The sequence below is a fragment of the Megalops cyprinoides genome, chromosome 6, assembly GCF_013368585.1.
Source record: "Megalops cyprinoides isolate fMegCyp1 chromosome 6, fMegCyp1.pri, whole genome shotgun sequence".
NCBI lineage: Eukaryota > Metazoa > Chordata > Actinopteri > Elopiformes > Megalopidae > Megalops > Megalops cyprinoides.
In genome coordinates, this window is record NC_050588.1 from 29,298,375 (window position 1) to 29,315,379 (window position 17,005).

The 17,005-nt window shown below is 37.1% G+C and overlaps 1 protein-coding gene across 1 annotated transcript; it reads right to left on the reverse strand.

Annotated features, from left to right (window-relative positions):
* Positions 1-1,656: 1,656 nt before the first annotated feature.
* On the reverse strand, positions 1,657-15,742 carry nicn1 (nicolin 1). The gene is made up of 7 exons (XM_036531913.1): positions 15,577-15,742; positions 14,708-14,847; positions 13,870-14,052; positions 9,522-9,635; positions 8,560-8,628; positions 2,500-2,604; positions 1,657-2,280 (listed from the first exon to the last, which is right to left on the reverse strand). The coding sequence occupies exons 2-7, from the start codon at positions 14,837-14,839 to the stop codon at positions 2,239-2,241; spliced, it is 645 nt and encodes a 214-aa protein (XP_036387806.1). The 5' UTR covers positions 14,840-14,847; positions 15,577-15,742; the 3' UTR covers positions 1,657-2,238.
* Positions 15,743-17,005: the final 1,263 nt, after the last annotated feature.

The following is a 17,005-nucleotide window of genomic DNA, read 5'->3' on the forward strand; positions in this document are numbered from 1 at the left end:
GCAAACGATCCAAGACTGTCACTGGGATTATAGTGTCTGTGTCCTTTACTATATTACTACAAAAGCTAGCTGGCTACCTCTTAGAAGAGCCCTGAATGAACTGAACTTCTGTGTGATATTGGTATGGGCATCAAAAAGCAAATGGTTCTGGAAGTCAGTTTTAATTATGTAACTAAAATGTATTAGCAATTATCTAGGAGAAAGCACACTCATGCCAAGAAAGTTATACTTCTGCCTTAGAATAATAAACACTGACTACAATATGTTTCTTTTTTGTTAAAATGAATGCTCATACATTAAGAAACAGAAAAGGGCAGAAGCTGTAAAGTACTTTTTCATCTAGAGGGGTCAATCATTTTCTTCTTGCCTTTAGCTATCTTACTATACCTACAAATTATAAAAAGATAGTAAAAATGTAGCTGTACTTTATTATCTATAGGGTATATTCATGTGGATAGTATTATGGCACGACGTAATTTCATACTGAAAACCCATGTGAGGCATTTGGTTGTCTTAACCTCATTAGTACAAACACAAATCTCATACTAATCCAGAGGGCCACACAATATGCCCATTACACTTTTCTTCCTGCACCTCTTCTCCATCTTAATCTTCCTACCATTTTACATTATTGCAAACCTTTAAGTAACCCTTGTAAAATTTCTCATCATTGGCCTCTCCTGTATTTATCAGATTGCAACATTTGTTCATAACACCAGATCAAAAAAGACAACACTAACACATCGTACACACACATACATGATGTTTCAGTCTATACGACACACAAAAAATGGCCCCCATCTTTATTGTTAAGATCTCCAATCCAGCCTTGCTATTTTCAACCAGTTACAGACATAACAATCACCCAATCACACCTTGTGTTAAAAAGGGTAACAATCTGTAAAGCATACCCTGTCTATCTGGCTAGGAAACTAAAAAGGCTGAAAATGGACTGAGCTTGCTAGCTGAGCTGGAGTGCTAGATAACAAGAAAACTGTCAAATAATGTGTATATTTTCTGAGCTTGCTAGCTCGCTTTTAACTAGACAGCGAGCTGGGTCTAAAGCTTGCAAATCCAATGAGCCAGTTTTACTAGTCACTAGTTATCTCATGAGATTAAAAATCAACTGAGGTTGGTAGTTAGTCAGGTAGATTTGTCTATAATCCATGATTTAGTCATGTATAAATATATATAAAAAAAAACACCCCTCACACAATAGCATTGTATTGGTATGTATTATTTTCATACTGAAATCCCTGTACATTTTTTGTCCATTTCGGTCTCACTTTCACTGTGCCGTAATCAAAATGATTGCAGCAGTGTTGTCCAAACTGACAGAACCTTGGTATGTGGATTCCATCAATAAAATGTCAAGGGCTTACAGTGGCACTGATCATGTACTTACAGTGAGTGTTAATATTGTGCAATACAGCTATGAGTGGCTGCATGCACTTTGGAAAAAAAATAGCCAGACTCATGGCCATGCTCTCAGAAGAATAAATTACACTGTAGTTCCAGTCAGGCCATTAGGGTCAGATGACAAGACACTTTTGATGAAATTCAATTCAGATGCACTTTGTCCTCAACTTTAAAGTAATGGATTGAAAAAAAAAGTGTTAATTTCCTATAAGCAGTAGCACAGGTTTAGTGGTGTATAAATAATAATAATAATGATAAATAATAATAAAGGAAAACCAAGGAACAAAACAACATAAAAAGGAGTTAAGGACGATACACACACTTTAGTTAAACTGAATACTTCCTACAACAAACCTGATCATAGTAGCTGTTTTCAATGGCATCTTCTCAACTTGCTACAATGATTCATTGTCTTATGGAAGTCATGCAACAGAATTTACATACAGTATTTTTTTTTTCCTTTTTTTATGAAGTCAGTAACTGTAGACCCCAGTGAGGACTTATGATATGGTAGAATTTTGTGGTGATGTTGCAGTATTTGAAATGTTCTTCTGTAATTCAAAGGATGTTCTAGAAATACTATCAAGGGATTCATTAATCTATATGCAAAGCGTACAGTATAAAGACGTAATATAAAATATTCAAGTCTTGCAAAACATTCAAGGAGGGACCAGTACACCTTCTGGTACACTCTAAATATTTAATAAGAGAAAGATAGGGTTGTGTTGTGTATAAGTGTAGGTATAGGTCTATGCATTCCTGTACGACACTACACATTTGCTCTGGTTTTCAAATTCTATTCATCTGATTAACTCCATGCTATGTGTACGAAAGCAAGTTCACATCATAGCAGCCATCCACCTGTCAAAAAAAGAAAATAGGAATTAAGACAATTTAACAAGACACTAAGTATTATTACTTACATCAAGATCTGATACATAACTTTCCTAAAATGTGTATTTTACAGTCCTCAAACGATGAGGAGGTGAGTCTCCATGGGGGCTCATTGACACATAATATCTCAATCTTATTAATGAAGCAGAAAACACTGTTTTCAAGCAACAGAGCTGTGTAACTCACATCAAATCGGCCAATGGGCGCTGCTGTCTGATGGGTCTGCATGACTTCTGTCAAGGCCCACATCTGCTGAATGCTGGATGACACAGTCTGTGGGTCAGGCAGTCCCTAAATAAAAATATGCAGAAACGCACTGTCATATACAATGTTTGTGCAAGTACACATGCACACGCACACAAACATTCTTGAATTTTCAGTTTTTACATTTTCTATTTGAAAACACCAGGGGGCAGTAGAAAACTATGGAAATCATCACCAAGCCAAGGATGTGATTTACAAAGGAGTGTGCTGTTCTCTGTTAAAAGAGAAACGTAGTAATCCAGTCTTGCCATTAAAAAATCAATTTGAAGATTTTAAAAGTTCTTGCTGAATGAAATAAACATGGAGTTACAGAAAATTTTAAATTATATTCATGAAGACAATCAATCTATTTGCTCTGATTTGTCCTTAACCATGAGTTAAAATTCAAAGTTCTACTTTTTAAATATACTTACACACAACTGTGAGTTTAATGGACACTAACAGGAATGACAAGAACATAAATTGGTTAAAGTTTTCAATAAATTGTTCAATAAATGCACGCTTTTCAACTCATTCCTTCAGAGAAGCCTCCTTCCACTGCTGATTTTAAAAATCGTAGCAGGAATATTTTACTATTCTAACCATTCCATTAACATGTTTCATTTCATTTCCAGCCTTTCCAAGGAACCTGATTGTGAACAACTACACAGTCTTGGAAAATAATGTTATAGCTATTGGCCACTACCAAAAAGTGAACTGTTAATGCAATTAGGGACTCTCCATTGATCATGTGAGCTTACTGTTGCAGTTAAATTACTTAGACTGTTTTAATGGAGACTTTCAGACAATATAGATGCATACTGTCCAGAGTGTCTTCACTGCAGCAGCTGGAAGTGCCCTTGTTCACTTAGCATACAGGGAGTATTTTTGGTGTCCACGAGCTCCCAATGCGCACTCAGATGTAAAGAGCTTCAAATTTAAAGCACTGCTGGGGAGTACTTTCATAATGTGCAATAACAATGCAAGGGGTGGTGAGACACCGGACTCCAGCTGAATTTAACAGCAGACAATTGAAGAGTTATAGCCATACATCAACCAATCACCACATTCACTGACACTAACACCATTTATGAAATGAAATCAACATTTTAATCCATCCATGGATCAAAATTACTACAATAACCTTTTCCCTTACACTACGGTGCCTTTTGAAGTCCTTATTTGCCATTCGTTATATACTTGACTATGAGTTGATATTAAAATGCTTGTAAACTACATCTTAAAATCCAGAACACGTGGCTGGTGACAGCTGTGTCTCTCTGATAAGGTAAAAAAGATCTTAGTTCTGTTACATGACATCTGAAGTAACACATTTAGGTTGCCATGCTGCTGTGGCTAAATTATTCATTCAACTTCTCACAAAACCGTGGTGTGATGCATTGCCTAAGGGGAACAGAATCTGAAAAAGAACTTGCTACCTCACCCTTTGTACCAAGAAGAACAGAAAAATGCAACTTCAGTAAATCCACCATAATGAGAATAATGCTCATTCAGGACACAGGGGCCTGTTTGCATATAGTATCCTCACCCGCATAAAGGAATGTTAATATTCTAAGTGTATGTGACTACATGATGGATCAAGAACAACAAGAATGGTTTCCTCATTTGGGAAAATGCCATGAATTATATGCTTAGGGTTGAAAACAGTGAAAAATCGACATCACCAACTCATCTATTCAGAAGCTTGTTTGTTTCTGTCATGTTGAAACTGTAATTAAACTGGCCTTATAACCTACTTAAATTTTTCATCGCAAGCTCTCTTTATTCTTGTAGCATTCTGCAAATGTTTACAGCAGACCGGACTCAGTTCTTGGCATCATGCTTCAGTTTCCAGGAGATAACATTTTCTAAGCAGCTGAATAAAGCTGAGTATATCGCTTTTGCAGATGTTTGTCACATAGTTTCACTTTGTACCACCACTGCATTCAAACTGGTGAAATGCAATATATCTCAGCTATTTCACCATATTTTTTTGCAGATTTTAGCATTTTCATCAGTGCTCTCAAATACTAAATAATTTACTGAATGGTGTGGTCTTAAAATCTCAAATGGTCTGTGCTGTGAACATTGCCAGTGCCTTTTCCTAACTGAATAATTGTAAGGGCTGCAGATATTATGAAAATGAATGAAATGTTAACTTTATTCCCTCACTGGATTTAATAGCGTTCGTATAGCAACATACTAACATTTTGCAGCCTGGAAGTAGAAGATGCTCCCTACTGAAGTAGGTGAAATTGCCAATATGGCAACGAGTGTACTGGCACTCATCCATTTACCACTGACTATAATGGAGAAACTGATGACATTTTCTACAAAACTTAATACATTCACATTGGTATTTCCTGCACGACTGCATTATTAATAAAAATAACAATAGAGGACGTGTGCTTTTGAATTGACATGACTCCAAAATGAAGATCAGCTGATAATCTCTTAATGTGATGGGTCAATAAGGACAGGCCCACAAAGACAGTGGAAAGGACTGTGTGAAATGAATTACCATGCTCTAACACAGACAGAACATAGTTTGTTTTCACTTAGTTTGTTTAATATTACAATATTATAACAATATTATAACTGTAATGGCCCTTTTTCCATTAAAAAAAATAGAGTATAACATTAACACTGCTCTCGATCTTACCTCCTGCAATAAAGGATAGTAAGCATTTTCCATTTATCAGTAAGCAGGTACACATTCATCTTTGTTCACATGGTCATAGTGATATAAAAATGCTTGCATAATACAATGGATGGTGGATGGCAGACACAAGAATAAACTAAATATTAATATCAGCTTGATAATGACTTTACTAACAGTGCAGAAAAATCAAAGTAGACAGTTAGGTACCTGCTAATTACCAAAATACTGTTTGTGAAATGTGCCCTGTTTGTGACGTTTCTTTACATTATTAAACCATTACACAAGTTTCATAGCCAGGTTTTGTGTCTCTAGGCTAAGGGAATTTGGAATTCAATAAAAATTGAAGTCTCTTAAATTAAGTATTGAATGACTAACATGCCTATGAAAATAAACCTAGCAGCAACATAAGACATTTTCTAAAAATGTTCCTCATTGGGTATTATATTTAGCTTGCTTATTTAGCACCATCATAAGTGCTATATAATATCATTCGCAATGATATTCATGAATATTCATACTTTCTTATGACAAGTTTATATAAATATAAACTTGGGTAAGCAGTCCAATATTCAAGATATAGGCAGTGTCTGTGCTCATATTACGGATGTTGGCCGATTTTCATAAACCAAATGCCACACCAACCGGCCTCCCCAACTGGCCAACAGAGTAGTAAACATGATATTTTTCATTACTTGAGAATATAGTGGATCCAATGAAGTTGAAATGGCCTAAGCAGTCACAAGCTTGGAGACTCATGAGCGATGCAACAGTGTAAACTTTCCATTACTGAACCCTGAACTCACTCAAAATGAGCTGTAAGACAAACAACCTTAAACAGGCAAGGATCAGCGATGCCCTCAGATATGACTGATCATGAATGCTGCGATGCTGAAAGTAGCCAAAACATAAACAAAATCATCACTCCAAAGACAAATGTGTACACAAACTTTAAATTTATCATTTATTTTATGCTCAACAAAATGTTGGGCCTATATTTTTCTTCATTTATCTATCAGAGTAAACTAAAAACAACTGATATCAAGTTTGCTACCGAATATCAGTTGTCAGAATTTTCCCTCGTTATAGCAAGCCAGGCTAGGGACCTTTGGATACATAATTTTAACATTATTATGCACAGATAGAAAAAAACGTGTTTGAACAAAGTAAATATTTATGCAAATATGAAAATAATTAAAAAACAATGCAGAAAATAAATTACTAATGTCAGATTAAATTGCCCCTGAAAAGTATATATGGTTAATTAACTGAATGCATAGAAGCTCATTCCCGCAATATTCTCCATTCAACAAGGACAGCATGAATAGTTGTGTCAATTGTGGCATATAGGTGATGTAGAATCTGGATGGAGGTGTGACCTTTTCCTGTGTCTATGATTCCACTAGGAACCTCACTTGTTTTCATGACAGCTTCCCATTCTTTCAAAGGTAAGCCTTTTATTACTCAACGTTGAATCTGCCAGATCTCATGAGGTTCAAATTGCCATGTGCATGAACCTGTACTATTAAAATGCATTCTTTTTATAATCTGCTGGCACTAGAAAGCAATGGATAGGTGGACTTAATACTGAGCAACTACATCATTCCTTACAACTGAAGAAAAAGCGTGAGTATCAGCCACTACCAAACTGGTTTTTCAATATATATATAATGGAAGAAATGAGTCACACCAAGAAGTCAATACCAATAGTTCTGCTGATATGTTTCTGCCACAAAGACTTCTATTAGCTTCAGTGATTTGAAAAATCCTTCCCCACCCGCAGTACATGATAAAGATGATGCAAAGCAGCACTCATGATATTCACTCATCTTTGTAGATTTCTTTCCTTTTACTGAGATGTGTATTGCACTGGGGAACACCTCTGGAACTTTAGCTCCCTCTGCCATATACAGTATGTTTGCCTGACTCCCCTTGTCTTTTTTGCATGTGGAGAAATGGGTGGCCTGCTCCTCTCCTACTCTACTCTGACTTTTTCTAACGTCTTGCTCATTTCTGATATCTTGTTAGGTGGTTTGAACATTTGTATTTCAAATACAAGAAAAATCTCATATTTCATATTTCATTCTTTTAGTTTTCCCTGCAGCCCACAAAGCAGGAGAGAAACTGAGAAATCTCATATGCCATTCTGTCACTGGCCTCTTCTAAACCTACTGCCAATCTGTCACGCTATATAATTTGTCACTCACAAACTAACACAACAGCAAACCATTTCAACATTTTATCGATGACTCTGCCTTCCATTTCACCACTCAAATGATCTAAAATATTTCAGACTGTTTACAGCGTTCAAACAGTCTTGTATTATGCCTCTTCCCAGAAAAGCAAATCTCAGTCCCGCAAACCTCCAAAATTACTGACCCCTCTCTTAACTGCCTCCTCTCTCCAAACCTTATAAAACAAGCTCTGCATAACCAAAGCCTCTGCCTTCCTTTCTAGGGACTCTCAGCTTGATCCTCCCCAACCTGGATTTTATTGCTCACACTTGACAGAAAGTGTCCATACCAAACTCTTCCTCTGCTTCTGAAGCTTCTTTTTCCACTGCCCTAATTACCCTTAAGCTCTTGATCACAGGGAGCCTTCTGTGGAATTTGGGAGCACAAATCCAAGTGCAAGACTTTATTCTGTGCTTCATAGTTATTTTTCCTCAGTTAAAAAAAATACAAATAAGCAAATATATTCTGAGGCACCACATTACCAGTAATTCTAGTCAAATGTGAAAGGACCTTACAAGGCATCAAGGGTTGTGCTCTCCCCTCGTCAACAAGCTTCCCAATAAAGGAAGACACAGTTGACGAAGCAATTAAAGCTTCAATGTGATTAATCAAAACAGTATATAAACCATTTTCAGTTCCAGAAATAATATGGTTTGCTTGCAAGATTTCACAGTGGGAGAGAAACATCAAAAATTACAGTCCAACGTTCGAAACTGTCCTACTTTCTGAGCCTAGAGCAAGAAGGCAAAGAGAGATGACAGAGCAGAGGCTATTCAACTGCTGGGTGTTAAATGTGTGACCATGACCTGAGTCAGGACTGCCGTGTTTACTTCTGCAAATTGTCACATTTAAAACAATTACAGAATATATTACAGGGGAAATATATTACATTTTGCAGGGGAAACATAGCAAATGTTAAAATTAAAATGTAACAGAATTTTATATTGTGAGAAAAAGTGAGTCTCCACACGTGCAAAGGAAAATCTTTGAAACTGGTCCTGGATGTATTCTTGACATAAAGAGCAGTTAAGAATATGATCAATCATTGAGAGAGAATGGAGCATAAAATCAATAGCTGCTACTTTGCCATGATTTACAAGTAAACCTTACGTGCAAATTAGGCGGCTGGTCTACAGGAGTCAGATGAGAAAACCAAGGAGGAATGTCCCTTTCTGAATCCTGGTTTAAAAAAGAAATAAATAACGTTACTCCCTCTTTCAAAGAAAGGAATAATATTTTCACCATGCTTTACCACGATTTTTAGGTATACTACTACTAATAATAATAATGATAATAATAAACCAACTTTTCATTTCAAACCTTTTCTTCCTCTGGTGGGAATATTCAAAGTTAAACTTGTTCACATTATAAAGCAGTGCTCTATTAAAACAGCAAATGTGAAAAATACGGTTTGCAGACATTCATTTTAAAATGAAAGTATTTCTAACAGTTTTAATGATTGCTCTCGCTCGAAAACATTTGCAAAAAAAAAAAAAAAAATCTGTACATACATTTCTAAACAGTTATATGTAAGGTGATAAATAGGTTCAGGTCTACATATCATGACAGACATATTCCTGACATAACTACTGGGTGATATTTTTGATAAAAACTATAAATAATTTCTTCAGCACTGACACATATCTTCATTATGCAAAACCAGTTACAGCCATTTTAGTTTGATTTTGACACCAAATACATGCAAATTTACTTCATGTTTAAATTTGGATTTTCACTAACAAATTTATAGATTAGTTACACCAAAATGGTAATGAATATATATAAATAAAACTTATCCAATCCATTTCATTGAGGTTGAGTGGAAAAAGGAAATTTCAGAGTAAAAGGGAAATGTTTCACCCATCAGGTCATATTTGGCATGGTTCTTTAGTAACATAATGCATAAAATAAACAATTTGATCTCAAAAGACTGTTACATTCTGAAGATGTTCCAGCTCATATTTTAACAAAGTCTTTAGGGTTTCTGTTTGTCAGTGTAATATCCCTAGTTAACAGGAACAGTACTCTTTACAGTATATTTAAAGGCTGCATGCAGCTGGAGGGTGACTCACCTCACTCACACATTGGTGAATTTTTATATCTTCAAGGGTGAAATTCAGCCAAGTTGAAGACGGCTGTTGTAGGATGAAACGTATGGAGGTGACATCATCTGGTTCTATCAGCATCTGACATGCAATACAAAACAGATTCTTAGTTTATTTAAAAACAATAAAACTGTGTAGGCTATTTATATCTGCTTCATGCATAAGAACCTTTACAGCTATATTTTGCAGAGTGATAGACACACTTAAAACAAATGAATAAATTAAACAAGCCTACCTTAACTAATTTATCAGCATCTTCTATTTTTTCAAACTCCAAATCAACCCTGCAATAATTTATTCTACTGCCTAGCTACTTAACCAGTTAATAAAATCTCACTTTAAACTTGGCATGAATTAGCTTATGCCTCTTATTTGAACTCTGCATTTTGTAGTTTGCAGGCTACATGTGCGTCAGTAGCAGTGGAAAAGCTCATAACAGGAGGGCTGGAAACAAAGAATGCTGCAAAGTTTTTTTTTTTTCAGAAGAGATTAGCTGTCTAGCCAGAATCTATCACCTGTCTCCTCAATACATTGACTTCCTTTCAACAAACCACTGAATTGCCTTCCCTACTTGTCAGATACAGAGGGGAAGTTAGCTGGCTTCTCAAGATGTGGTCCATGTGAGACCAGAGAGGACACAATTCCATCAGTCATCCTATCTGGCCAAGAACGGACTCTCTCTCTCTCCTAACTCTCTCTCTCTCAAAGTTATCATCTGATTGCTTGTTTTCAGGGCCTACCTCATAACTACTCCCCAACATCTCTATCTGTCAGCAGCTGGTGAAAGTACTTCTGTTCCCTCAACCACAACATACTGTATCTGGACACTGTCCTTTTTAGTAATGCCCCTCACTGCTCCAGGTCATCTTCCCTTGCCTTTGAAAACCACCTAGTGTTACTCATGTTTCTGTGCCTCTTCTTCTCCTTTGCTGGTGCTTATTCTTTAAAACATTATCCCTGCCTATTTTCCTTTGAAAGCATTTTACTAACCTTTGACTGAGCTGTGAAAGACTGATCAATAGATAGCCACAACAGCTAACCAGCTAGTTGTGGCTTGTAACCATTGCATTCAGAAACATGGAAAATAATATACTCTTGACGTGTGATCATTACACCGAAAGAAACAACTCTGGAACAAACACACTAGAAGATGTGTCATTTCTCTCAGCCTGTTCTTTAACTCATCACAGTCCAAAACACTCCTCATTTGGACAAACACTCAGCCTTAAACCTGGAAAGGAAATACTCTGGTCGTAGGAGCAAGAATTCAAATCCATGCGTGGAAGGAATTCCTGACAGATCGCTTCACATATACAGTACTTCTCCAACCCATGGTGGTTTGTGCTTGTGGAAAACACACATAGACAAATACAAATGAAGCACAGAGGCGAGACTCTTCCTGAGGTTTGGTTCACACTGCAACTCATCAGTGAGGAACTTCCAGATAAATATGTCACAATCCTCCTGTATGATCTGTCATTCTACACTCAGGGCAACAATGTGACATCGTTGTAACGGGACCTTTAAAAAATGTCGGCTCCGTGGCATCAAAACAAACTATTTCCCACTAGAATGTCAAAAACCTAAGCATTCTAAAAAAATGAATGGAAGTCTTCATATTTTACAGAAAATACAATTTGAAAACCCATTGCTTCAGTAGTGAAAAATGGCCTGGAGAGAGTATAAGGTGGCTGGCACCATCAAAAGCTCTTCATCAAAGCACAATGCAATTCATCCAGTTGAATCATCTGCCCTTGTAAACAGCGGTCAAAACAAGCCAAAGCTTCTCAATCCACTCCTTTCACATCAGTGTCACAAAGGCTAAATTATAAAGTCTTATATTGAAAAAGAAAGAAATGAAATACTTATGACACCAATATTCAGCATGTTTTTGTTTCCCACATCATGACTTCCTCCTCATTCTACCTGACAATACCAAATACCCAAGAGGGAACACTTTCACTTCTTTATATTTAGCTTGCTGATGTCAAAGCTTCACACTTGGTGCTGTTTTGACACAGCCTATGGCACACAGATCTGTTGACTTCACCTTAATACCAAACCTGATATTATTTAATTTTACTGCATGCTGCTGAAAAAAAAAAACAATTCTACACAGCATTTGTCTGATAATTCAGACAAGACTTAAGACAAGAAATGTGTATGTGAAATGTAATGCTTGAACCGATTTACCCATCTCAGCCCACCAACAATAATAGTTACCAAAGAGTATACTTCTGTTCTTCCTTGTCTAAATTGGTATTACTGCACTAGTTTATTAAATTGAGCATTTTCCAATCCGCTGTAATCTGGTTGACTGACTCACTGATTCGTTCAGTCCCTGAAGTTCAATGGTATACCAACTTTTTTTTTAAACTGCTGTAGTTCTTTCAGTACGGGGACTACAAAGTTCTGGTTCACTGACCTCATTGATTCATTCAGTTCTTCCAGTACATTCAATTCCTCTAGCTCTTTCAAGTACTCACTGCATTGCAAGTCTGTAAGCCTCATCTCTGTGTTTGTCCACTGAACAGATCAGTTCAGTTCAGATCCAGGACACTCACAGAGTCAGTTCAGTGAACAAAAAATCTAAAATCCAGGTCAGTGATGATAAAGGCTACATGTAGCCAACAGTGACTATACAACACTTAAAATGTTAAAAATGGTCATGCTAAAAAAGCATATGGAATTATTTTCCATTGCCTGTTGGAATTTGAGTTTTACATGCTGTTGGAATATTATACTGTTGTATTATTCTGTATTTTGTATGTAGCAAAGAGCACAAGTATCTCTACTGAGTCACCCTGTGGTTGGTGAAAAAACACACACTGAATAAATGAACAAAACCAATAAAATCAAGTTGTTAAATAATTAAAGGAACTGAAGAATCAGTGAGGGGGGGTGGGGTGTTCTTACGTACAGTGATTCTGTAGTTCTAATATACTGCCTGAATAGCAGCCCACCCCACTGTAACAGTCTCACATTTTTGGTTTTGTGGTTTCCAATGCTTCCAAAGCTTTTGGGCCTGTTTGACCTGTGACTCAGATTAACCAATTTTCTTACAACAGCGAAGCAGTACACATAGTGGACTGCACCAGAGAAGCAATGACCCTGCCACCTTGCAATGTTGTGCTCCAAACTATGCTTAATGGCATATTTTGCAGCAAAACTTAATTAAACTGAAGGAGACTTCAAAGCAAAATCATCGAGAAGTTCATTTAGGGGCAACTACAACACACTTTGGTCTATTTAGCCTTTTTTTATCTTATGTACAGAATAAAGGGCAGGGAATAAATGAAAAAGTGCACTTTTTAACCATTGATTACATTAAGCAAATGAATCAAAGTGGTAAATGCCTGGGGACTGTACTCCCTGGTGAGATGTGAATGATCTGAATAACTAAAATGACAGTAAACCAAATGTACTCTTAACAGCAGCCATTATTTAAACATAGCTTACCCTCATGATAATATTGACAGATGTCTCAGGTCTGTTTAAAAATAGATTTCGTGATGAACTGCTCTTTTATAAGCCCTCCCAAAGAGTCCATACAAGTAGCAACACACAATAAAATGGTCAATTGCTCAAATGAAAAAACTCGACTCGAGGAGAGATAATGCAGAGGGAATCATCGCTGATTTTTTTTTCCATTTTAGAAATCCACTAAATACTAAGGAGGATATCACATGCAGACATGCTCTTTAGGCATGTAAGGAGTACTGAGTGCCATCTTTATAACAAAATCTACTTTCAGGATAATTTTTGCTGTATGCATTTCTTTCCCATAAAGTGATATAGCAACATCCACTCGACCTTTTGTTGTGCTCATTTCTGTCTTGAACAATTCATGTAATAAACTGTATACTATATAACTGAAAGGTTGCACAAATTGGAAATTACAGTTTGTTTCCCATAGGTAAAGAGTTTGCCACCCACTGATTGTATTTTGCCAATTGATGCCATAAGAATCAAAACATTTAAATAAATAATCACAAGAAAGGTTAATGTTTGTTCTGATGAGCTAGTTAGGACAAGCTGTTTAGCTAGTTTGCAATCTAATGACAAAAATCAGCTGTGGTAGAGTAAGAAGTGAGTAAAGGTTTTCTGTAGAATCTTTTTTTACACTGCATAAAAATGTCAACTAAACAGAGCAAAACAGAAATCTTTGAGCATAGAACTTTGATTTTAAACACTATGTTATCCTTACAGTGGTGTACTTTAATTTTTAAGTGTCTGAAAAGCCAATGATCTGCTTTTAGAGTCTTCCCTAGTGTTATGCTGAATTTAGGGGTACCGATGAGTGAAATATCCTGACCTGCTGCCTGTAAATGGAGAAGTAGTCCTGGGAACCTCCTTCTGTGTGTGGGTTGGGCATGAGGCGGTGGCTTCGCAGACAGGTGACCCATTTAGATGCACCCTCCTTGTTGGAGGGATTTCTTCTCAGCAGGCGCACCTTTAAGAAGGCAGTGTAGTAGTTCTTAAAAGAGATCTCCTGAACCTGTGATAAAAACAGACGGGTAAGACAAAATCAACTCATAATGTAACTGCAAATCGAAATATATGTTGCAATTGTGGGGTACAGTCAAAGACTTATTAGCCAAAGTGAAACCTGCATTCATCACAACCACTGAATAGGAGGGCCACTTACTTGATGTGTCATGTGTAAAACTAGGAAACTGAAAGGTAATTCTAAAACCAGTAGGACTCTGTCCTTTGAGTACTGAAATTCCCAGTCCCCCTTCTAACTGCATGACCTGATTAACTTAATGATTCTAGCCCTGTTCCAAAGACATACTGATCAACCTGATTCTATTCATTGTCAACCAGACTGATCCTAACTACCTCATTAACATCTCTTCCCAGTCCACACTGAACTACGAATGATTTTATGTCAGCTAGCAGGCTGATGGACACCAGGTGACAATGGTCTGGTGTGCAGCGCTCTGTTTTATAGGCTGAAAAATATGCCATTTCTATATAATACTGAAATTAGTGTACAGAAAACTAACCAATTTCACAACTTCTATTCTTTTCTGTTTCTTAAGTGTTTATCAAAGAAGTCACAACGATGAGAAGTGCACGTTGCAAAACATCTCAGTTAGGACACACTCCACAGCTCCCCCCACTAAATACAACATTTTAGAGCGACTCACTTTCACCGCCTGGCATTGTGGGAATGTGACATCGATGACAGAAACGCCAGGGCGGGATGTATCCGTTTTTGCATCCCCCAGCTGTAGGGCCACAGCAGGCTTTACTATGCATACTACAACGTTGTCACTCATGGTTTCACCTGGTAAACAATTTCAGATATTGAAACAGGCAAAGAGCATTACATAATGACATACATTTCGTTTTCTTTCTATATTCCTAACGTAACCTATTTGTAGACAAGGATGTGTTACAATACACATGCGGAGGAAATAGGTTTAATATATTACATTATTTGTAGTGAGTTAAGTCTTTTTTCTTTAGTAGCTTTCCTTCTACTCTACATGATAAGGGAACAGCAGCGTCAAAAGTTCAGCCCCACCTATAAACACTACGCAGTTGCAAGTACGACACTGTAAAGCATTCTACAGCAGCCTGCTAGCTAGATCATGTATGCAGGTCGCTAAAGAGCCAACTTCGTAAAGGATGGTCCAACTTTGCATGGATAACAGGCTGATTTTAATACGGAAGGAGTGTCAAGTTCGGCTATCCGATTAGCTTTATAGCTAGCATAGCGCATGCTCATGTTACATACTGCAAGATTGATTTTTTCGCAGCTACTTCCACATGCCAAAAATTTGCAGGATGGAGTATGGACTGCATGCGTTCTACACTTGCCAACTTAACAATATACACATTGTCATAAACTCAGTTGTATGTTTAAAAATAAAAGACTCCCCGCAATGCATTTAACCTTACAAAGCGAGCTTGTAACTACAATATTTATTTTGTTCACTCTTCAAACGAAAGATGTAGCTAGCTGGCTAGCTAGCAAGCTAAAGCTCAATAAAAATAATTTGCAGTTACTTACATAATAGCTGTTCCCTTTGATCTGTTATTTAGTGCGGATAGGTAGATGTGGACAAATTTAGGGTAGGAGTTCCTCTCATGCATTTATTATGCAGTAGGCAATATGATTATCTGCTTATTAGAAGAAATAAATACGACGCCCATTTTCTGCAGTGCACTGGCTACCGTTAGCGAATGAACCTAAAGCTTACTTCAGCTTCCTGTCTGTGTCCATGGTGACACAGACGCTATTTAAAGGGCCAGCATCAGAACGCTGGGGATTGACCCGTGGAGTGAAGAAAGTTACATACATACTGAGCTAAATTGTCATCCTCGGTTTTGATTAATACCATACCATAAATCTGAGTATTGAGCACATAAATACGCTGTCGTGTAAAACAATTAAGATCACGGAGTTAAGATACTGGGGTAATGAGGATGTGGATGACTATTACCACGCATGCTCAAGAAGAAAGAATACTACCTCTCATAAATTGCAGAGTCGATACTTCCGTGGAGTATATATACACTGCAATGCAAGAGTCTATTCGTCACCAGCGAACTTTGATAGCGTACCAGCACTGACGCAAAAAAACACGGCGAGCATGCACATATAACCTGCTAGCGTTAGCTCTCGCTAATGTGCAACAGCACCTAGCATTGGCCGGATTAGGGCAGTGAGTGCAGCAGAAATACATTTTGCTCTCTCAAGGCTTAATATAAACGGATGTGCCCTTGTGTTCAGGCAACACAAAAGCAAAATATGTTTCATTTCTATAAAATCTTTTAAAAAGGCTGAAGGCTGAGGGAAAAATAAATGCAAATTTGGTTTGTGTTAAAGGCAGACCAAAAAAAAAACTTTAAAGGCAAGAGCTGAAATTAAACTTAGACGTTTTACATTAAGTGCAACCACATAAAACACACATAATGCAGAGCATAACAGTTGAATTAAGCATTAATAACAGGCCAACATTGTGTATGATACATGACACAAAAAATGAAAAACTTTGAATGCCTTGGTTGCAGTCTGCACACCGTTAAATTAATACCTGGTGTAAGCACCTTTTTGCTGTGGTAACTGCAGCAAGTCTGTTTAGTTAAGTCTCTACCAACTTTTCGCATCTATATTTATTTTCTCCCATTCTTCTTTGCAGGAGAGTTCAAGTTCACTTAAAGACCGAGGGGACCACTTATGCACAGCTCTCTTTAGGTCAGACAAAAGATTTTCAATGGGGTTGAGGTCAGGGATCTGACTGGGCCATTCCAGGACATTGATCTTCCTCTTTTTCAGCCATTCCACTGTGGAGTTGGCAGTCTGCTCTGGATCAATGACATGCTGAAAGGTGAAATTCGTCCCCATCTTCAGCTTTTTTGTAGAGAGTAGCAGGTTTTTCTCAGAATTTTTTTTTTTTTTCTTGAATTTTGCACTATTCATTTCCCCCTCTATCCTG

Coding starts and splice junctions, on each gene's coding strand:
- nicn1 (XM_036531913.1), bottom strand. CDS start 14,839: ATGAGTGACAACGTTGTAGTATGCATAGTAAAGCCTGCTGTGGCCCTA. Junction 8,629..9,521: donor TTCACCAATGTGTGAGTGAG/GTGAGTCACCCT, acceptor TTTTTAAACCAG/GATTCAGAAAGGGACATTCC. Junction 2,281..2,499: donor CGCCCATTGGCCGATTTGAT/GTGAGTTACACA, acceptor TTTTTTTGACAG/GTGGATGGCTGCTATGATGT.